This window comes from Equus caballus, chromosome 16 (assembly GCF_041296265.1).
Source record: "Equus caballus isolate H_3958 breed thoroughbred chromosome 16, TB-T2T, whole genome shotgun sequence".
Classification (NCBI taxonomy): domain Eukaryota; kingdom Metazoa; phylum Chordata; class Mammalia; order Perissodactyla; family Equidae; genus Equus; species Equus caballus.
In genome coordinates this window covers 32137800-32161929 of record NC_091699.1, presented here as the reverse complement: position 1 = coordinate 32161929, position 24130 = coordinate 32137800, and the positions used below count along the sequence as shown (strand labels likewise).

General features: G+C 41.5%; 1 protein-coding gene across 1 annotated transcript; it reads left to right on the top strand.

The window, feature by feature from the left end:
- The first annotated feature begins 437 nt into the window (after positions 1 to 437).
- On the top strand, positions 438 to 20011 carry ARL6IP5 (ADP ribosylation factor like GTPase 6 interacting protein 5). Its single transcript, NM_001308942.1, is given in 3 exon segments — positions 438 to 726; positions 15786 to 16003; positions 18367 to 20011. Coding segments are annotated over 3 exon segments (567 nt in total). The 5' UTR covers positions 438 to 550; the 3' UTR covers positions 18540 to 20011.
- The last annotated feature ends 4119 nt before the right edge of the window (positions 20012 to 24130 follow it).

Below are 24130 nucleotides of genomic sequence, written 5' to 3'. Positions count from 1 at the left end.
CATGGTGAAGCAGAGAAAACAGGAGAATTGCATTCAGATGTGCAGGGGTTAGTAACTACTTAGTTTTCAAAACCAGCTCATCCTCCAGTAACACTATAGTTGCCTTCCATTCCATTTCACTTAGACTGGCATCTGAACAGCTGCAAAAAATCTCCCTGAAGTCCAGAACACATTCCTAGGTTAAACCCTCAAAAGGGGTATTTTAAAGGAGGCTGTTTGTATTCGGACTGCCAGGGAAGACATTGCCACCTCACTTCAGACAGGGGATTTCCGCTGGTTTCTTTTTGTCATTTCATCTCCGTTTTGCACTCTGCCCCTTGCTCTGTCGCGGGGCCCCAGTTTTCCTGTAATCAACCACTTAGAGCCAATCAAGAAGTAAAGAAGAGAAAAACGCCCGCCCGCTCCCAATTTCCTTTGCTCCGCTGCCCGCCAACCGCAGAGCGGACAGAGCCGGAGCTGCTGTCATCTCTAACCTAGCTCAGCTGATCGGTTGCCGCCGCCGCCGCCGCCAGATTCCAGAGGCAAAGAACAAGAAGCTGAGAGACGAGACATGGACGTGAGTATCGCCCCTCTCCGCGCCTGGGACGACTTCTTCCCGGGTTCTGACCGCTTCGCCCGGCCGGACTTCAGGGACATTTCCAAATGGAACAACCGCGTGGTGAGCAACCTGCTCTATTATCAGACCAACTACCTGGTGGTGGCTGCCATGATGATTTCCGTCGTGGGGTAAGTGGGGTCCCTCTCTGGGGCACTGATCGGGGGTAACACGGAGGGAGCTCTGTGTGCAAGATTTCGGGATGCGGAAACGCTCTCCACGCCTGGCGCCTGCCCTGGCAACCACAAGCGGTCTAACCAGTGGAAACTTGTTCTCAGGGCGAGGCCAGCAATCTAGGGGTCCCCTTTGCCTTTCCGCTCCCCGCGCTGAGACGTGAGGGGATCCCTAGGGATGAGGAAATTTTGCCAACCTCGGGCAAGAAAAATGACATTTTTTTCTGTGCTCGGATTAGGCTGTTGCTGGGGGAGATAGTTACAGCGCTCCAGTTTTTTTTAAAAAAAATAAGAACGAGGAAAGTAGTGTAACCTTATCCCGGGGCTGGCTGGGGCGGGCGCCGCCCTGGGAGGCTTGGGGCGGCTGGGTGTGGATCCGGACTCTGCCCTTTGGGGGTGTTAGTGTAAAAAGGGCATCTAAGAGGCGACGCGCTTTGTCGGTTTTTCCACCTAGTACCTGCCGCACTGTACAGAAAAGCTGAGCTTGGGAGCAAGAGGGTGGGTGTTCCCAGGTGGCGCATCTCCCAGTGTGAGGTGAAGGTTGTCTTGACTCTAGGGACGGGGTCCTCTTGCTCTTTCTTCCAGGAGTTGCCAGGCGTGATCGCTTCACTTCCTAGCCTGTGGTCTCAGTGTGTTAAAGGCCTTTTCGATACCTCATCCTAAAATAAGAAGTGTCCTGTGTTATATACGATTTTCCATACGTGCACCTGCTCTGCTGGCAACCACCTTTTCTTGTAGTTCACCCTTTAGGAAATGCTTCTCTCACGTTTGCAAGATGGGGTGGTGATATTCTAGACCCTGCTGAACCTGTGCATCTGTAAAGAAAAAGCCACCCTCCGATTTTATAAAGGAACTCACTTGCCATTAAGAAGTGTCTGACATTTCTATTTCAGAACAAATACAGAGGGAAAGAGCAAGCTGGCCTGGGAAAAGGGGGAGAAATCCAAACTTGGAGGGTGTGGGAAAGGGCAGAGGGTGGTTTCTTAAGTCGGTTTGCCATTCTTTGGCTTATTTATTGAGTCGCTTCTCTGTGCCAAGCTCAGAGCACACCGAGATCAATCAGACATGAACTCTGGCCCAAGGACACTTGGCCGTTGTTGAGGAGCTATACGACCAAATACACAGCACAGAGGAGAGTTCACAGTTTCTCAGTGTGGTTCAGAGTAGTCACCCCCATGCAGAAGTGGACGCTTGTTTGTGTAATTCAGTAGACAATCCTACAGATCCTCATTATGTGTTGCTTAAGGAATTACAAACCCTGAGAATGGCTTGGTGTGCGGAGGGCATGGGCTCCGAGCCGACTCTGAATTAGAGCGGCAGCCAAGTTAAAATTAGTTGGGGTAGGACAGGCCTGGGGCCTGAGGCGGCTGCTTCCCAATACCTTCATGCTTGAGGCTCATTTCCCAGAATGCTAAAAAATTTCTTTAAAACAAAATAAGTAGTAAACAGGATTGCATCTGTTGTTTTGCTTTCTTTTTCTTCCCTCTCTGTAAAGAAGCCAGCAAGGCATCTCCTCTGGTGATCTAGTTATTGGAGTTTTATTTTTTTTGAGAGAACTACGAAATCTTAGATGTGAGGCAAGGTTTGACACATACCAATCAAATGTACAGAAAAAGCCCTTGCTTTTCAAAGAGGTGCACCCCTCCCCAGACCACACACCAGCTCGGGCAGGCTTGCCCGCCTTGATAGAATCCATTTTTCACTGTGAAGGTCAGGGGCCAGCCCCTTGACTAAATATAGCTCTTTCATTATGGTGTCTTAGCCCACTAACTCAGGTGGTTTGGGGATGTTGGCTTTTCCCATTCCCATTTTCAAAAAAGAGATGTTGGTGTGGCAGTGAAATTTTTGAAGGTAAAAGTGAAAAATAGCCATGTTTATTTTTTCTTATTCTTATATTTAAAAACTTACAGAAGATACAGGCCAGTAGTAAGTTGTTTTGAAAATTGTGTAGTAAAATGTGAGATTTCCTTTGTGCCCTGGTAAAAATTTGGTTTATGACCTTCAACTCTTTTCTGTGCATCTACAAACACACACAGTCTGTAGTTTTTCCACAAATTGCTCTTTTCTTTCTTTATAATCTAATAATAATAATAAAAGGAAACATTTATTGAGTGCTTTGGGTGCCAGGTACTTGCTAAGTAATTTACCTGCATTACCTCATACAACCCAATGAGATGAGACATTATTATTTTTATTATTGTTGTTATTATTAAACCTGAGGCTCAGAGAGGTTAAATGACTTGCTCAAAGTCACAGACCCAGGCTTGTGCTCTTGACTTCTATGCATCTTTCTATGAGTCATGGGGTTTAGAATTATAGTCTCTTAAAGGTGGAAGAAACTAAATATCTTCAGGGCCAGGGAGCTTAGTTGATTCTGGAAAATTTCTCATTCTACAGAGAACTCTCTTTTGGTGATGTCGGTAGATGGCTGAGTCAGAGCAGTGCTGGTCTCTGTTTATCTGGATTCTCTAAAGGCATCTGATAGTTTCTCCTGCTATCTTGGTGAAGTGTGTGTGAAAATGTGGCCTGGGTGTTAACTGGGAAAGGACTGTGTTCCAAGGGAGTTCTTCAATGGTTCAGTCCCCTGCTGGTGGGGAGGGGCCTCCAGGGCATTGTTGGAGGGCTCTAGCCTCAACTCAATGCTCTGGTGTTGAAAACGGGCTTGGGGAAGGATAGAGAGCCTGCTCTTCAAGATTGCAGCAAGGGAGAGGAAAGACCAAACCGATATAATCCAGCTCCAAAAAGACCAGAACGGGCTGCCTGTACCACGATGGAGATTAAGAGGGATTAGGATAGAGATAAATCTGTGTATGAGGGCCTGATTGGGCAGCGCCTGGTAATTCACTTTTTTCATTCTTTTTAAAAAGCATCATTTACCAGGCGCATGATTTCCACCCAGTAGGTCTACTATGCCTCTTAGATTAACTCTGAGTAATTCTCTTAATAGCCCTTGCGGAAGACAGTTGCCATATCTCCTGACTGTTCAAGCAGTGGTTAAGAGTTTACCACCATCAAAACCAGATTAAGTAAATTTTGAATCCCAGCTACAGTCACTAGCTATGTGACCTTGGGCAAGTCACTTGAACCACCCCACGCCTCAGCTTCCTCATCTGTAAAATGAGACTAATTTTTTTTTTTTTGAGGAAGACTAGCCCTGAGCTAACTACTGCCAGTCCTCCTCTTTTTTGCTGGGGAAGCCTGGCCCTGAGCTAACATCCGTGCCCATCTTCCTCTACTTTATGTGTGAGATGCCTGCCAAAGCATGGCGTGCCAAGCGGTGCCATGTCCGCACCTGGGATCCGAACCGGCAAACCCCGGGATGCTGAGAAGCGGAACATGTGAACTTAACCGCTGTGCCACTGGGCTGGCCCCTCAAAAATGAGACTAATTATAGTACCTGCCTTATAGGGCCTCTGTGAGAATTATCTGAGTTAATAGAGACAAGTCTCTTAGAACAGTGTCCAGCTCCTAGGTTTTGCTCCACAAATCTTACTTATTATTTTTATCATTGTTGGTATATCATAGAGATTACTGAGAAACATATACAGCATCTTTATCCGTCCACCCAAACTGCAGTCCCCAACTTACTCATCTACTCCTACTTCTCCTACAAGACTCAGCTTTGGTACCACCTCTTTGAGGAAACTTCTCCCTTTGCCCCTTACTCCCTTGTGTTGATACACCTGTGCCTGTAACTTTCTTAAACTTACTCCATGGGCTTTTAAATTGTCTGTTCACTCGTCTCCACTCTGCACTGTGGACTCCTTGAGGCCAGAGACTGTGGGTTTTGTTTGTGATTATTTTTTCTTCTTCTTGTTGTGGTTATCATTATTTTTATTCTCTGTATCCCTCAGCCCTACTGTATAGCAGGAGCCTAGTTCGTGAGTGCAAGGAGTAAATAAATGAACCTCAACATGATGACGGGGCAACAAACCTACTTAAAGGAACAAATTATTTTGAAGCACATAGTGTTATGCCAGCACATAACAACAACATGCTGCTAAATTGATTCCTACTGGGTCATTGCTGATGGCACTTGCTACATGTTGGTTAGAATTACTATAGTGTGAAAATTCAATTTAAAAAAGTTGAGGGGTCTGCCCTGTGGCCGAGTGGCTAAGTTCACGCGCTCCGCTTCCCCGGCCCGGGGTTTCACCAGTTTGGATCCGGGGCGCAGACATGGCACGGCTCATCAAGCCATGCTGAGGTGGCGTCCCACAAAGCACAACTGGAGGCACTCACAACTAGAATATACAACTATGTACTGGGAGGGCTTTGGGGAGAGGAAGAAGAAGAAAAAAATAAATTAAATTAAAAAGTTTATAATTCAGACTCTTCGCTGATTCATATTGTCCTTGTAGAATTTTGTTGAAATTCTCTCCTGCAAGGTTTCTTATATAAGGTTAGCGCTATTATTTTGGATTGCATAATTCTTTGTTGTAGGGGGGCTGTCCTGTGTATGCAGGATGTTTAGCACCATCTCTGCTCTCCACTCACTGAATGCCAGTAGCACCCTCCCCTTTAGTTGTGACAAGCAAAATGTCTCTAGACATTCCCAAATGTCCCCTGGGGGTCAAAATTACCCCTGATTGAGAACTACTGCTCTACTACCAAGAAAATCATGATGACTCCTCATGTCATCTTCAGTAAATGCAAGTTGCTTTATAACAAGATACTTAAACAGAGTTCTTGCAATTACATAGCAAAGCAATTTGACTTTAGCTCCTGGCTCCTAACTTTTTAAACATAAGAATGGCGTAGAGGGGCTGGCCCAGTGGTGCAGCAGTTAAGTTCACACGTTCTGCTTTAGCAGCCCAGGGTTTGCCAGTTTGGATCCTAGGTGTGGACCTATGCACTGCTTGTCAAGCCATGCTGTGGCAGGTGTCCCACATAAAATAGAGGAAGATGGGCATAGATGTTATTCAGGGCCAGTCTTCCTCAGCAAAAAGAGGAGAATTGGCAGCAGATGTTAGCTCAGGGCTAATCCTCCTCCTCAAAAAAAAGAGAATGGAGTGGATTCGAAGCTTTACACAGCTTTGATCATTATCCTTAATTTATTAAATTTGTTATGGTATCCTTCTTTTATGATTCTGCCTGGAAGACGCTACTGAACCCACAGACTCAGTCTTTTTATTTTTTGACAGAATTCTGGCATTTGTTTTTTATTAGCTTTCTGCTCAAAAGTTCACTTGCTGTGGAGTTCCACTGCTACAGAGTAGGAATTAAATGACTTAATTAGTATAAAACACATTAAGGCCTGGCAAATGATAACACTCAAACATTAGCTGCTATTATTACATTAAATCCTAGGTTACAGGCATATTTAAAATTCTGACAACTTGTGTGTTCTTTTAGGCATAAGTATTAGATGATGGATACACTTTAGTGGTTTTGTCATAATTGCAACTTGTGTTTCTTATCAAACTTTGCTTCCCTTGAAGATTCGAGTTTCCTTTTAAGATTCAGGCATCACTTCAGAAGAGACAGAATGACTTGAAATGAAGAGCATGAATAACAAGTTGGGGAATGTGTGTTTTGCTGAAAATGGCTTTGTGTCCTTTAAATCAAGAAAGGAAATATGTCTAAGATTAAAGAGGACATGACTTCCCTTCCCCATCTTTGACACGGGACATCCGGCACTGGATACTCTTTTTACATCGCATACAGCAGTGGAAGTCTCTGCCTCTATCTTCAAAGTAAAAAGCAGAGTCACCTAATTGCGCTTGGAATTTAAGTTCTAAGCATGTGATACGTTCTAGTTGTGGACGGGAATTTCTGCATGCTTAACAGAATCCAAAAGATTTGAGCCGGAGAAATCTATCCAAAGTGTGGGCCGTGGAACAGTAGCATCTTTCGCCCTGGGAGTTCATTAGAAATGCAGAATCTCAGGCCCCATCCGAGACCTGCTGGGTGAGAATCTGCATCCTAACAGCACTCCTGATGATTCACAGGCACATTAAAATGTGAGAAGCACTGATCTGGTCTGGTTCAAAAGAAACACTAAGAAAATTTAAATAAATACACCTATATGCCTAGGTTTTACCTTTAGAGATTCTAAATATATAGTTCTTGGCTGGGTCCAGGCACCTATATTTTTTTTCTTAACTCCCCAAGTGATTCTGATATATATCCCCAAGTTGAAGTTGAGAAGTACTGATCCCCTCAAACCCCCCAACTTTCACAAACGGAAAGGCTTGAGGTCATGTGGCTGTTTAGAACCGAAGCTGCTGATGGTCGCTTGTTTTATTGATAGGAAGTGAACTACTTTTTCCATTAAGCCATCGCAAATGTTCTGAAGTTCCTAATTAACCCCATTCAACAGAATACCTGACTCTCACAGCATTTATGTGATTATGCTTGACTTATTCTCACAAATTCCTCCATGCCATCAGAACTCCTATTTTCTGGCTTGGCTTCAGAAGCACCAACCACACAGAGAATTCATGAAGATATAAATGCCCCTGCTGTGTCTCCAGGCAGAAAGGCACATTTATTCTCAACTGTGTACATTTGTGCCTCTCCTTTAAGACGGCAAACTGTAGCTGCTGAATGAATGAGCTCATATTTTCTTAGCTAATGTACCACAGCACCATGTGGCCTGGGGAGGTGTTACCAGAAGGTGGAAACTAGAGTTGGCACTTTGTGCTTTGAGTTACTTGAGATGGTAAGGCATTTCTGGAAGGCTGGTAATTTTGTTTGAAAAGAGCATTACTGTAATCTTTTCAAAATGAGTGAGGTCCTGTAGTGTATTCTAGACCTGTGGCTACCAGCATCCGATATTAAGAAGTGGTCAGATTGTTTGTACCTTTTAATGCTGCCAGATGAAAAAACAAGTTTCCAGGTAGTAGAGAGAAAAAAAACTGAGAAATCCCTGGGATGCTCTGGATGGGAAGGTATTACAACATTTGCAGATGGAATTAATTGTAGTCTATTTATGCTAAAACCTAGTGGAAATATTTTTGAGATTCATCGGTTTCAACACTAATTCTGCAACATTAATTTTGTTTGTGTTCTTCATTCATTCACTCCACAAAGAGTAGGAAGCACTTCCCACCTTCTCAGGCACTGTGCTAGGAGATGCTGTAGAGAATGAGACAGCTGCCTTCATGGAGTTTAGGGTCTAGAGGGCCAGCAAGACAACACTGAATACATAGTAATTAATTTTTATACAAGTATGGCAAGTGTACAGAAACATACACCTACATAAACACATGTCGTTTTCAACCTGACTTACCAGGTCTCCCCTGTACCTTATGATTCCAAATTCCAAAACTCTCAGGTGTTAAAAATGGAAGAGGCACTTAGTTTGTGGACAGGGGAAAGGGTTATTAAATTTCACGCATCCTCACCCGCAGCTCAGGTGCCTTCCACTCAGTTGAACAAATATTCACAGAGCTCCTGCTACCTGCCAGACCTGTGTCGGTCCTGAGGATACAGGCAGGCAGACAACTCCACCTGGCCTTCCCAAAGCCTCCCAGAATTAATCTCTTCCTGCCCTCCCACAACCCCTTGACTTGCACTTGAGGCAGAGCGCTTGGCCTGCTGGCATATGTCTTTCCCTGGTGGGTTGTGCATTTCTTCTGAGTACAAAACTTTAAGAGGTCTATCAACACTCAAAATTTTAATCTCAAAATTCTTCATCTCATAAGGATTGTCTTCTGTTAAATCATCTTCCGACGCTATTTATGTAACCTGTTCTTCTTGACTGCTCCTCCTCACACACTTTTTAAAAAAATGTTCCCTGCCACTGTCAGCCTGGGGTTGCTAGTTTCTGTCCCGTTTCCATATGTAAGGATTTACAATGATTCTGGGTAAGTGTGCAAATAAATGAGCATATTTGGGTTCCTGGCCACTTTCTTAGAGGGCAGAAGCTCTCAATCAACTTATTAGGGGCAGGGTATTCTGCATAGGAAATCTAATTGAAGATGAACTTGACCTAACTTGGAAATTTCTTATTTTCCTTTTGGACAAATGAATTCTACCCTGTATCACTCAGCTTCAGAATACTTACCCATAACATCCTCCTCTGTCTCTTTTAATGAGCTTGGCCTCTCGTTTCAGGGAACACTTCCATGCCTCTGATCTGAAACAAAACTTGCAGGCTGCCTCTCCATTCTGCAATCATTTACCATAAATTGATAGGATTGCCTGGCCTTCCCCTGCCCCCAGCATTCGCTAATGGAGATACCTGGAAGGCAGAAAGCACTTCTGAAGTGGAAAACTGGGGCTTGGTTCCTACTTCTACCAATCTGCGTCATGTCCCATCAGTGCTGGTTCCTTCTGGTCTCTGAGGAACAAAAGGGAATGTGGAAATTGAGTGTTAGCAGAAGGTAAACAGACAAGAAACTGCTGATAGGAAAGGAGTTTATGTGTTACCAGGCTCATTAGCATTTGTCCAACCTGTTTTTTCTCCACAGGTTTGTAAGAACTTGCCATGTGATAACAATTTTATTTGCTTTACTAAAAGCATTCAGAAAGAACAGTTTGTAAACAACCATCTTTCCACTTTACTTCCAAAACATGATTTTTTGTGAGGGTAACCATGGGTTCCTAATTGTTGGAGGCAATGAAGAGTATACAGGAGGGTTTTGTTTTGTTTGTTGGTTTGTTTTTGCTGAGGAAGACTTGCCCCGAGCTAACATCTGTTGCCAATCTTCCTCTTTTTGCTTGAGGAAGATTGCCCTGAGCGAAGATCTGTGCCAGTTTTCCTCTATTTTGTGTGTGGGTCACCACCACAGCACGGCCACTGATGAGTGGTGTAGGTCTGCTCCTGGGAACTGAACCCAGGCCACTGAAGTGAAGCACACCGAACTTAACCACTAGCCCACGGACTGGCCCCCAGGAGGGTTCATTATACCATTCTCTCTGCCATTGTATTTGTTAGGAATTTTCCAGAATAAAAAGTTTAAGAAGGATTTGTTGCAGTCTAATCAGAGCCTTATACGCTGACTGTTATTTGAAGCTCCATCCCTGTGGGAAGTGTGAGATATGTGGCTTCTAATCCAGATCCAACTTGTTGTTTATTAAAAATAAAACAAGCAATTAGTTTATAAATGCAAAAGAAAACATGGAGGTTCATAAGGTATGTCTTCCTATGAATACTTTTAACATACCAATGGCTGCTGAGTCAGTGGATCATTCGGATGTGAGTATTTAGTTCGATGGTGCCAAGTACTCAAGGTGCAATCAATATTCAGTACACAGTGAGTATGCAATAAATATTGTGGGCCCTCCTCATTCATTTGGTTAGGCAAATCTCAAGGTTAGGGTACCATGACCTTTCTGTGACAAAAGAGACACGCTCCCATCCCACCTTAACTGTTTGTGATCTTTAGGCTCAGGAGACACTGATCACATTTACTCAAAACCGACTTGTCCATTTACATTTATACTTTACAGTGATAAACAGTTCTTGCCAGGACAGAAGTTGTGTTGGGAAACCAAAATAAGCACAGAAGATTCTTGGGGCTGTCTGAGGAATCAAAGAGCAAGAGGGGCCTACGTAGACAGATCTGCAGGAGCATGAATCTCTCTCTGTCCCACCCACTCTCCCTCCTGGCTCCCAGCATGCAATAGCAACAAAACATACAACATTCCTCCTTCCAGCAAGCTCAAGTGCCTTTCACCGCAAGGATCATATCACAATAATCATCCATTACGCTCGCATTGGAGTTTAGATATTTTTCCTACTTTTGGTTTCTCATTTGTTCCTTTCATCACAACTTTGTGAAGGCACAAAGACAGGGACTATTTCTCCAGTAATATTTGTGTACAATGAGAATAGTGATCTGTGCAAGATCGGTCTCATGTCACTTAATTTGTGGCCATAGAAAGTTGCTGGGCTTATTTAAATAATGTGAAAATGTGCTAGCTTTGTTCTTTCTTTTAACAAATATTTATTGAATACCTGCTCTGTGTCAGGCACTGTGCTCCGTGTTAGGGGAAAAAAAGTCACGTCCCTGTCCTGATACAGCTTAATCTCTAGTGGGGGACAGAGACATTCAGCCAATTCTCATTCAAATAAATGTAAAACTGCCACTGTGATAAGTTCTATCAAGAAGAGGCATATAGTGCTATGACCTGGTCAGAGAGATGGAGGAAAAGCTGATTAAACTGAGATTTGAAGGAGGTAAGAGTGGGTCAGGCAGAAAGAATGGCTTGTGCACATACCTATGATGGCCAGAGGCAAGATGAGTTCTAGAGATAGAAGCCCCAGCAGATGGAGGGGAAAATCTGGAGGATGAGGTATGAGAGAGCTGGCCCGCAGGGCTGTTGCTAGCCCTTAAGGCTCCTTCCTACTAATTATTAAAAGCACTCCTTACCCTTCGCAGATGCAGCTTAAGCCAAATCACAGGCTTGGCAAGTGAAGTGTGGCCTGGATTTCAGGCCCCACTTACCCCCTCCACCAGGCCTTGTCCCAGGTGCAAACTACCCAACGGTATGCAGAGGCAAGAAAATGGATGGGTGGATTCGGATCTGCAGTAATCTCTCTGGCTGCTTAGGGACCACAGAAAAACATTACCAAGTTAGAGAAGTCCACTGTGAGTAAATTGTTCCCCCCTTTCTTGGTGAGTCAGGCTTGCTCAGGAACCAAAGTGCAAAAATAACTTTTTGGTTTAGAAAATTGGAACTCAGTGCAAAGCCGCTTCTACTGCTCAGGAAATATTTCGCTGCCTATTTGGTTCTTGTTGGCACTGCAGCATGACAGGAGTCACAAATGTGCTCTTGAGTTGATCTGAGGATCTCTCTTTTGGTGAACTTTTGTCACCAAACTCTGCAATTGGTGGCCTTGGGACAAACTTATTAACTTCTCTATTCCTTAGCTTGTTTATATGTAGAATGAAGTGAGTTTTCAAAATTTCCCCCAGCTCTAAATTTCTGTGATTGGCCAAGGTTTTTTTTTTTCCCTTCAGCAGCTTGTGCTGAAACTATAGATATAGCTAGCTGAATCACGTTGGCAAGTTTCAGACTTGTGTCCACATCCACTAATGGCCACCTTCCTTCAGAAAGAAATGAGAATGCTGAAGAATTTCCCAGGATGACCCTTAGTTGCTTACCCCACCTGGAAGAACGAGGTTGCTTAGAATGGTTGTAGGAAAGAAGTTCCTGAAGCTGGTTAACAACACAGAATGGGTTATACTGTGAATTGCTGTCACAATTACATCAATGGCACCCTTTTTTCTCCCTCTGGATCCCTCTGAATACATTTCTTCATTTCTCTGGGCCTCAGTTTATTCGTCTGTGTAATGAGACTGAACTGATAAATCTTTGAAGACTCTGCTACAGGATTCCGTGATGAGATTCTAAAGCTTTTTACAACCGCCAATGATTCCACTAGAATTTTTAACTATTACATTTATTTATTTATTTGAATGGAATATATATGTATGTATGTATGTATTTTTATCTCACAATAGAAAAACATACTTAATGTTTTTGATTTGTAAGATTAGGTCCTATTTCCACCAAGGGCAGAAAATCACATTTTCTCACTCTCTCTCTCTCCCTCTCCATCTCTTCTCTCTCTCTCTCCCTCTTTCCCTCGTTCCTCTCTCCCCTTCTCCCTTCCCTCTGCCTTCCTGCCTCCTTTCCTCCCTCTCTCATTCAAGGACTATCAGTAAATGAAACTCCACCCATCTAAGGCCAATGGCAATTGTCCATTTGAAAGCTGCAGTGGCATATTTATGAAAGTTTTGTCCAAAAGGTTCTTGGGCTTTATTGTGACTGGCATGACTAAGAGCCCAGCTGTTGAATAAAAGCTTTACTCATCTCGGATAAGAACTGGACTCACTGGAAAAGAAATTCATCTGGGGAGGGTGGTGTGAGTGTTTTATTTTACTCCAAGTGCACGTAGATGCCAGGGCATTAAAGTGGTGTGCATTTTACCATTTCTTAGAATGGAATTGCCCTTAAGCAGAATAAGGAAGAAAATCATATCTACTCGGAGTAACTGTTCATTTTTTCCAGCTTGGAAACTTGGTGACTTTCTAATTATAGACAGTGGCTGGGTGTGTTGTAAGCTAAAACCAGTTCTATAGGACTCTTTGCTCTGTTCTTTTCCCTTGAACATGAGCAACAGGAACAGGTGAAAAGCAAATTTGGAATTGCTCGGGTCAGGCCTGGATTTTTCATTGTTCCTTGTCCTGGGCTTTTTTTAGATATTCAACCTAGATGTCTACTTTACTTATCCAGAGGAAAATAGGAAAAGCTTGGCGTGCATTTTATTATACCTCACTTCGTGGTTTATTATTTTAATAGATATTCTAGAAAGAACTGAGTAGGAGCCCTTTGACACTGCTGCCAGCCAGCCATCTCCCATTTGCAGCTATGCAATGAAGTTTCCTTAAACTTGAACCCTCCACTCTAGTTCTTTGAGTTAATGTTGATCTTTGCTTTTCTTTATAGCTCAGAAATATTTGGGTGAGTTCTAGGTCAATGTCAAAGCTATGTAAAAGGATTTATTACAGGCACCTTGCCCTGATTTCATTTGTTAATATTTAAATATCAATTTTTTTATTCAACTAATACATGACTGTTGAAAAAAATGTGAAAATAGAAATAAGCAAATGGGAATAAACTACCCATGATCCTACTACCCAGTATAACTACTATAGTCTTTTGGTATAATTTCTTTCAGATTCTTTTTGGTGCTAGGAATGAGATTTACTAATCTGTGGGAGTTTCTGGGCCTCTCCACTCAGTCTCCCCACCTCCACCTTCTAAGGAGGATTTGGTTTTGCCCTGTCCTATTCATCCATTCCCCAGGCCTATATGGAAATTTTTATCTTGCCCAGATCAATTTTGAGGTTAAATCAGAAGACAGGGTATAACCCAGATAAAATTTTTAAAAGGAAAAGAAAAAAAGTACAGAGAGACTAAGTAGATCCAGATATAAGTAACTGAGAGAGGAGGAGGACAGACTGAATAGCACGTGTGCTGGGTATTGGGAAAGCTTGAGTGATGGGGTGTGCCCGTTGGCTGCAGGAGGATCTGGGGAACGGGCAGGGAACTAAGGTTTGGGTGGGAAAAGGAATGTGCACTGCTTCAGTTCAACTAGTGAATTGAAATTGCATTAATGTTATTGGAGAGATGATGGAAGTAAAGGTGGACTGTTGTAGTTGGCCTGTGGCAAGTCTGGGTTGTAGGGCTGGGGAACAGTTGTTTTTATATTTTCTTTTTTTATATGTTCATTTTATTTCTGATTACAAAACAATATACGAATTATAAAATTTCTACTTCTGAGTTATATAATACATATGACAAATCCACATAACAGAGAGAATGTATTATAATTGCTCTTACCTACTCAATATATTATTAGTGTCTTCCCATATTATTAAATATGTACTTCAACTTTGTAAAAATATCTGTGAATACCTCCATCTAGTAAATAGTGGGCCATATATGTTATTTTTAAAAATTTTTAATCATAAGTACCACTTGTGAATATTTTTACAACTCAGTCTTTGCCTTTTTATTTCCTTGGACTTTATTCTGAGGAGGGGATTCGTTGCCCCAAAGACTATAAACATTTGCAAGAGTTTTAAATGAAATGGCAGCTTATTGTTGTAGGGTTTAATTTTAAATGATGTGCTACTACTCTTACCACTGTTTAATTACATGCATTTTTACAGACATTTTAAACTTTTTCAAAGAAGTTTATATCCCTGATTTCACCCATTAAGGTATGTAGTACTTTCACTCCTATTTGAAACTATTTTGAATAGCTTTTGTGTTTCCGGAGGCAGAATCAGAGCTAAAATTTAGAGATTTTTAAAAAAGAATCGTGGTTATCCTAAACATGAATCCCAGTATGAGTATGAATCCATCATGTGTTCTATTTCAGAGAAATAAACTCTTGGCATCATGAGTGAAATGCTCATTAGGCTCTTGTGAAGGTAAAAAGTAACTCATTGTACTTGCTGACTGCAAATGTCTTGTTAAGGGTTTAGTATACACAGCAGGTAGGGGTGGGGGGCTACCAGGCCCAGTCATTGTCACTTATAAAATACTTGTCTAAATTTCCTCTTCATAATGTCTGTCCTCTATTATCAATAGAAGTGTAACCTTTGGCTCGTAACAATGAATCTGGCGGCTCTGTGCTTGGGAATCTCAGTTGATAACCCCTCCCCTAATGATACTCTGGGCCCTTCTAAGGAATTATCATGGGCTGTCTATGCCAGGAGTCATAAACTCAAATGCCTCCATGGGCCAGGCAGGTTATGTAAGAGAGCAATGCAGGCCAACTATCAGAAAAACAACAATTAATGGCAACTGACTGGGGGCCTGTGTGTCAGAGATGCAGTAGATAGTGTTGGGGTCTGGGGCTGAAAGGAGAGCATTTGTTGTATGTGAATGAGAAGGCGCTTCAGCCAGTTGTTGACATGTGGGAAAGTGGGTCTAGTGTTAGATTTTCTTGTTTCCAGGAGAAGCAAGAAATCCTAAGTTTTATGGATTTTTTTAACACATTGAAATTCAAATACAAGTTTTTAAAAACATTGTACAGGCCAAACGAAAATGTGACTGTAGACTCAATGATCTGGCCCGTGGAGGCCACTGTGTGACCTCTACTCTACATTCATTTGTCATGGCAATTTCGATGAAGGTTGAAATAAGTCCTTAGAGCTCAGAAAATACCACCTAATGTGTGCTAGAGCCCAGGATGTATGAAAGCTAAATGCAGCGCCCCCCAAACAAGGGGGTCTCTTTTAAATTTTAAAAGTCTTTTAAAATCATGAGCCTCTAATGAGATGGACTGGCAAGTTTGGTGGGAGTCAAACTGCCTGGGTGTGAATTTTAACTCCACCATTTTCTCACCTCTGTGCCTCAGTTTCTTCATTTGAGAAATGAATTAATAGTTATCTACCTCATCAGGTTTAAGGATTAAATGAGACAATTTAGATAAAATGCTTAGTAAGTATGCAACACTTGCTTTTCCTCCTCCTCCCCTTCCTCATCTTCCTCTTCCTGCTCCTACTCTTGTTGACCTAGCCTCCCTCTTTTTTTTCATATTCCAGGTTCCTGAGCCCCTTCAACATGATCCTTGGAGGAATTGTGGTGGTGCTGGTGTTCACAGGGTTTGTGTGGGCAGCCCACAATAAAGACATCCTCCGCCGGATGAAGAAGCGGTATCCCACGACATTTGTGATGGTGGTCATGCTGGCCAGCTATTTCCTCATATCTATGTTCGGTGGAGTCATGGTCTTTGTGTTTGGCATCACTTTTCCTTTGTTGCGTAAGTGAACCTGAGTCTTCCTTTTCTCATATCATAAAAAATGTAGGCACGATTGTTCAATGGGAATTATATAACCTGTTTCTTATGTGTGTTGGCATGACTGCAAAATTATCAGAATTTTCTGAAACAGCAGAAAGGCCTAATAGTCCATTAATTCCACAAATATGTATTGGGCACACACTCTATGCCAGACACTCTTTGAGGACACAACAGTTAACAAAAGAAATACAAATCCCAAGTCATACAACAAGAAAGTTCCATAGCCCTGCACTGGACTCCAGATTTGTCTGATATTAGAGTCTGTTCTCAATCTTTGTGTCACTCATACTGTCCTGACACAGGAATGAACATATTTCATTTGGCACCAAACTATTTACTCTCTACTTACTCAGAAAATCTTAATTAGTGTCAACAGTTTTATAAGTCTATAGAAATATTGGCCCAGAAGATGGCATAACAAGTATTCCAGTTCTGGTGAAGGGAACTAGATGCTTTCTAAATTTTAAATGCGTTGCTTACTGAGATCTCAAACACTTGAAGCCTGAAATAAAGGACAGATAAAATTCCAGTCTCATCATCAGAAATCTAATTAAAATTCTAGTGTATTATACCACAGGAACATCCCTTTAACTTTAACAGCATTTCACATGTGCATTTATTCCATTAAATAGAATCAATTGCTTGATTTGGGTTTTGTTAGATTAAGCCCAGAATATTTATGGATGAATCCCGCACCTTATTGGACAAAATGTTTGAATCGGCAAATTCAGACTTTTTGAAATATTCTTCTGATTTTCCTTATGTGCTAGAGGCTTGGAATTTCAATAATTCTGCTTAAACACACAGCTTGTTTTTTTTTTTTCTTTTAAAGATTGGCACCTGAGCTAACAACCGTTGTCAATCTTTTTTTTTTTTTCCTTTCTGCTTTTTCTCCACAAATCCCCCCAGTATGTAGTTGTATATTTTAGTTGTGGGTCCTTCTAGTTGTTGTACGTGGGATGCTGCCTCAGCATGGCCTGATGAGTGGTACCATGTCCGTGCTCAGGATCCAAACCAGAAAAACCCCGGGCCACTGTAGCGGAGCGCACGAACTTAACCACTCGGCCACAGGGCGGCCCCACACAGCTTGTTCACCTGAGTACCTTTCCACATCAGAGCCTGAGACAGGCCAGCGTAATGAAATGTGTTCTAGGTAGAGAGTCAGAGCTCCTGATTTCTAATCCTAGACCTACTGGAAACCAGCAATGTGATTTGGACCAGTTATCCAAATGGGCTGTAGCTCACTAATCTATAAAATAAGAAAATGAGACAAGATCAATCCCAACTTTGATGATTATGAGAATCATCCAGGATGCTTATTAAAAATACAAATTTCCCAGCTACATCCCTTGGAGATCTTGATTCTGTGGGTCGACAGTGGTGCCCAAAGAAGCTATATTTTTAGAAAGTTCCTCAAATGTTTCTAATGGCCAGTCTGGGTTGGGAGCTTCCAGATGGAACGCACATCAGTGTTTCTCAAAATGAAGGTCCAAGATCACCTATATCAGAATCTTCCAGAGTGATTATTGAAATTTTATGGTCTAGAGCCCTACTTCAGTCTTAACAGTCTGAATTTGGGGTGATGGAGACCCAAAATTTTCCTGTTTAACAGGTTCTGCGGGTGATTTGTACGTACACAGAAGTTTGAAAATTGCTGGTGTCCGTCATCTGGAACGCCTGCATAAAATACACATCCCCAGGCCTATCCCTTAAGCTTTGGTTCAGGAGGTCCAGCAGAGGGGCTTGGGAATCTGTTTCTTAATAAACAAGCAGGTAATTCTTAATGATGAAGCAAATCTGGGAAACGCTAGGGTATGTCGGTAAAACCTTTAGTTTTTATTTATAAATCTGTCTCCAACACTTTGGAAAACTGCCTCTTAGGGACCTCCTAATTGGACTTCACCCTCACGCTTCCCACAGGGAACAAAATACAGGAAATCCCTGAATTGAGCATGAGTTCTTTCCTGGGAAACTTTGTATAAATCGACTTTGATGTAGGTTGGAACCATGTTGATTTTCAGGGCATTTAAGTAGGTGAAAGGTAACGATATCAGTGTGGGAGGAAAAGAGTGTGGCTGCCAGACTATGGCCCTTCCTGCTGAATACGTTTTCCTTCACACATGGAGAAAACTTTATGTATGACTTGTCAAAAAGCTTTCTATAAAGTCCAAGGATCTATTTGAGGGCTTGGATCCCTTAGAGAGCCAGATCAGACTATTGCTAGCTGAGGCAGTATACTGAAGGTGTGAGGAGAGGGAGTGTGATGTGACTGTGGGGAAAGATAACTGATGCTCTAGTGCTAACAGTGTTTCACTTCTCTGTAGTGATGTTTATCCATGCGTCGCTGAGACTTCGGAACCTCAAGAACAAACTGGAGAATAAAATGGAGGGAATAGGTTTGAAGAAGACGCCAATGGGCATTGTCCTGGATGCTCTAGAACAGCAGGAAGAAAACATCAACAAACTCACTGACTATATCAGTAAAGTGAAGGAATAAATAGAGCTGAGCTGGTGATAGGGTTGCAGCAGAAATCGAGTTGAAGTTGCAGTTTGCCCTTGTCCAGACCTACTTGCCATTTGTATTTTTGAAATAGGAGGTGCATGTACCATCCACCTATCTATGGCAGCATGCACATATAGGCTAAACTGTTAACATCTCTGATGTTGTAAGAGAGAAGGCTTCCGAAACCAAAAGAAGCCATCCTCCTATTATGTCTGAAGTCTCAAGTGTGTTTATGAAAACTGATAGAAAATGGATCACACTTATTTCTTTTGGGGAATAAAAGAAAAAAAAATGAATTATGGCCTGTACAGCAACAATACTGTTATCTTACAGGAAAAAATGTAATTATAAAGTATCAAAGCCATGTGAGTACGTGAAAAGACTGTTAAAGTAGATGATGTCATGCATTAGCCTGTTTTAAGCCCCAGGATCCTCCTCCAAAACTATTCTCTAGGATTATAATATGTGGGGTATAAAGTAGTTTGGTTTTCATTATTATTCTTTTCAAATCAAAGATGATCTCTATCACTTTGCCACCTGTTTGACGTGCAGTGGAAACTGGATAAACCAGTTGTTTATATTTTGTTTACAAATATAAAGATAGCTGTTTAGGAGAATATTTTGTTAAAATTTTGTAAATTTTTGAAATGCTAGTGATGTGTTTTCACTAGCAAGTATTTGTTGCAAACTAAATGTCTCCTTTAAGGAGGTTACAGCTATGTGACCTGTATTATTCTTGGCAGTCTTGTTAAAAAACAAAAAAACAAAATAAAAGAAAACTTGAGTTCTGTTTATATTGCACATTTTTTGTTGTTGTAATGAGAAAAAGGTGTCCAAGATAATGTTTCCCATATTTCTTTCTTTGTTTAGTTTTTAACTGGAACATTTAGAAAGAGGTAAATGAATGTGCATTTTATTAATTCCTTAGGGGCACAAAGAGAACAATGATGGCTGATCTTTTGAAATCTGAAAAGCATCTTTAGATGACCAAGCAAAAAGACTTTTAAAATAGGAATGAAAATGGGAGTGATCCCCGGCTTCTGCAGTTCATAAAAATTTTAGAGAGCTATTGTTACAACCCCATGTTTTTATAGATAGACATTAGAATTAAGATAGCATGAATTTATATATTCTGTTACTTTCTTCCTTTTATTTCCCATGTGTTCGGAAATAGATTTTACAACATGTTTTGCTTGCCAATTGAGTGATTTCATAGATGAATAGAAAATATGTAGGTTTCCCTAACCTTGAATTATGAAGACAATGGGAGCACTACTTACTGAAGAGACTCTGTGGATCGGAGAATAAGAAGCAACAGCATATGCTGCTCCTGATTTTTCTTGCATTTGAATTTCTCAGCCAACCTGAAGTCTTTCTCTCTAGCACAGTGATGTCACTTTGACTTCACAGACATGGTCTAGAATTTGTACCCTTACCCAAATATGAAGAATAAAATTTATCAGAGGTTTTTTTGTGAGACTTTATTTAATGCACATCTGGGTTAACTGTCTGAGAAACTCTGTGACAACCCTAGAAATGATGAGGATGCATTATACGGTAAACACCCAGCTTGTGTTTCAAATACTGTTTAATAAAACTTTAATACTTTATTCATCTCCAGCCAGAATAAAATTGAATTCCAATGGGATCCTATTTTAACCCTGACATGGGTTTATATACATTTTAGCCCCTTACATTTTCTACATGGTGAATTCTGAAGACTAAATGCAATAAATTTGGAGAAAGTGACAACGTGAGTAAAAAATATACTCATTATAATTACCCATGGTTAGTGGTCAATTCTGGAAGGATAATAGAAAACTGTAGCATGTAAATGCTATAAATTATTACATTTTAAAAACAAATTTTGAAGGGGCTGGCCTGGTGGGGCAGCGGGTAAGTGTGCATGTTCTGCTTCGGCGGCCCAGGGTTTGCTGGTTTGGATCCTGGGTGCGGACCTCGGCAAAAGCCATGCTGTGGTAGGTGCCCCACATATAAAGTAGATGAAGATGGGTATGGATGTTAGCTCAGGGCCAGTCTGCCTCAGCAAATAAAAGGAAGACTGGCAGTAGTTAGCTCAGGGCTGATCTTCCTCAAAAAAAATAAATAAAAATAAAAACAAGTTTTGGGGCCGGCCTGGTGGTGTAGTGGTTAAGTTTGCACACTCTGCTTCTGTGGCCCAGGGTTTGCCAGCTCAGATTCTGGGCATGAACGTACACACCACTCATCAAGCCATGCTGTGGTGGCATCCCACATACAAAATAGAGGAGGATTGCCACAGATGTTAGCTCAGCAACAATCTGCCTCACCAAAAAGAAAAAAAAAAACAGCAAGTTAAAATCTTCAACTAAGAGATTTTTAGGGTGGGAGTGGGTGGATAGAAAAAGCCTAACGTGAACTACTTCACCTGTCTCTTCACAAAAGCTGTGTATTGAAGCAGTAAGCTATGGATTTAGATCATCTTTTCTTTTTGCCCATCTATGATTAAAATCCTTTCTGAGGGGGCCTGGCCCTGTGGCCAAGTGCTTAAGTTCGCATGCTCCACTGCAGGCAGCCCAGTGTTTTGTCGGTTCAAATCCTGGGCGCGGACACAGCACTGCTCATCAAGCCACACTGAGGTGGCGTCCCACATGCCACAACTGGAAGGACCCACAACAAAGAATATACAACTATGTACTGGGGGGCTTTGAGGAGAAAAAGGAAAAAAATAAAATCTTGAAAAAAAAATCCTTTCTCAGGACTATTAGCACTTATTTAAGGTATAGTTCTTTTGGTGAGGAAGATTGGCCCTGAGCCAACATCTGTTGCCTATCTTCCTCTTTTTTTTTGGCCCCAAAGCCCCAGTACATAGTTGTACATCCTAGTCATAAGTCATTCTAGTTCTTCTATGTGGGATGCCACCACAGCATGGCTTGATGAGCAGTGTGTAGGTCTACGCCCAGGATCTGAACCAGCGAACCCTGGGCTGCTGAAGCAGAGTGTGTGAACTTAAGCACTTGGCCACAGGGCTGGCCTCATACTTCTTGAAATTACTGACTTTATAAGTACTGTGGCTGAACAAGCAAATGTGTGAGGGCTTTCCAGAACTTCAACTACTAATATACATTAAACTTTTAAATATATTCAGAGTGCTTTGTCGTATCAAAATTTAGCTTCTTAGATGTAGAATATGCTAGACAGTTAAGTTTTATTTACTGCAACCCTTTCTTAACTATCCTGCTTTGTATGCAGGGATGTTTTATAGAATAGTAAAGCAGGAGAAAACAAAACTCTCAGCCAATGGCTATTCTAAAATTAGTTACTTGATTGAAAATTATGATTATTTAAATTTGGATACTTTAGTACACACTAAATTATCTTTTAAAAACGGAAACATCATATTTCTTTCCCATGGCTTGTTCTTCCAAATAATTTTAAGTTTGTCCTCATTAGGTCCATTCTCTCCTGGCCTGTTTTGCTTGTTGTGTCCCACCTATGATTATATAAAAGAAGAAAGAAGGCAGGTGGCAATTATTCACTCAGGTAAAGAAGAAAGAAAAGGCACCAAAGTGTGATTTCCTGTTTTCTAGGATTCATGCCACTTCTATACAAAATTCCAGATTCTACGCACCTAGTTACCAGAACGGATAATTAAGGGCTCCAGGAACTTGGCAGGAGGAAAGAACACTGGGGTTGGAGTTGTCTGGAAGATTTTTGGAGGATTGGGGCCTGACCTGGGTTTTGAAGATGGGGTAGGACTTTCGTAAGGGAGAGAAGGAAGGAAGTCTCTTGGGTGTTATAACAGTCCCCGCTCACCCCTGGGGGACGTGTTCCAAGACCTCCAATGGCTTCCTGAAACCATGGATAGTACTGAACCCTATATATACACTCATGTGCCGCCTAACGACGTTTCTGTCAATGACAGACTACATGTACAAGCTAGCCTATACTATCTAGGTTTGTGTAAGTACACTCTATGACATTCGCAGGTTGACAAAATTGCCTAACGACACATTTCTCAGAACGTATCCTCGTCATTAAGTGACGCAAGACTGTACTGTTTTTTCCTATACATAGATAGCTATCATAAAGCCTAATTTATAAATTAGGCACAATAAGAGATTAACAACAACTAAAAAGAGAACAATTATAACAATGTACTGTAATAAAGTTACCGTAGATCTTAACAACTTCAGCATATAATTTTTTCTTTCCTTATTAAGTCCAGAACTTTCACTTTTCACTTAAAGGAAGCACTTTACAGCTTCTTTGGTATTTCCGAACTGCCAGCATTACTACTCTTTCACTTTGGGGCCCTTAGTAAGTAAAATAAGGGTTACTTGAACACAAGCACTGTGATACTGCAACAGTCTGCTAACTGAGACAGAAACTAAATGACTAACAGGCAGATAGCATATACAGTGTGGATACCCTGGACAAAGGGACGATTTACCTCCCGAGAGGGACAGAGCGGGACAGCAAGAGTTTTCATCACACTATTCAGTGCAGAATTCAACTTAGGAATTGCTTATTTCTGGAATTTTCTATTTAATATTTTCAGACCATGGTTGACCATGGGTGACTGAAGCCACGGAAAGCGAAACCTCGGATGAGGAGGTTCTACAGTATTCTGTAGAAGGGTCAATGAAAGCAAAAGCATGAGGATGGTTTATCAAGAGGAGGACAAAGAATTTGTCGCAAATAAGACCGGATTACTAAATTGGGAACAGGCACTGGATGGCCTTGAATGATAGGAGAAGGAATTGAAGTTTAATCTTATAGCAAATTTCCTTTAGAAGATTTTTGAGGGGCCGGCCCAGTGGCGCAGTGGTTAAGTGCACACGTTCTGCTTCTCGGCAGCCTGGGGTTTGCTGGTTCGGATCCTGGGTGCGGACATGGCACCGGTTGGCAAAAGCTGTGCTGTGGTAGGCATCCCACCTATAAAGTGGAGGAAGATGGGCATTGGTGTTAGCTCAGGGCCAGTCCTCCTCAGCAAAAAGAGGAGGATTGGCAGTAGTTAGCTCAGGGCTTATCTTCCTCAAAAAAAAACAAAGAAGATTTTTGAGGATAGCAATATGAACAAATTAGATTCACAGACTAAATAAAAAAAAAAAAAAAAAGCCAAACAGAAAATATAGTTAGCTAAAACCAAAAGCTTTTCAAAAACTATATTATTTATAATAAAATTTCTTTTTTACAAAACTAGCATGCTGTCTCCCATTGTCCCTATATGTATGGAAACATGGAAGTTTTTTTATATATGCAGGGTTTGTTTTTCCCATTACTTTTTCTGGAAACATTTTGTTTTCTCCATGTCCTGTGACTTAAGTGTTCTGCTGCTCACAGATACCCCTTTCAGAAGTACACTCACCACACCAGGGGAATGGCAAAGAAAGAAAGGCAGGCAGGGTTCAAGATTGGAAATCTCAACTGATTCTCCAGAGAAGGGCTAACTAACAATTCTTCCACTTCAAAGCATCAGAAGGCCTGCAGCTCAATTCACCTTGCACATTTCCATAGAGTGAGACGCGATTTGTTCCCTTTAAGATACTGTGTGATGAATTACAACAGAAGAGATGGAAGGAGAAAAAATGGGAATATAATAG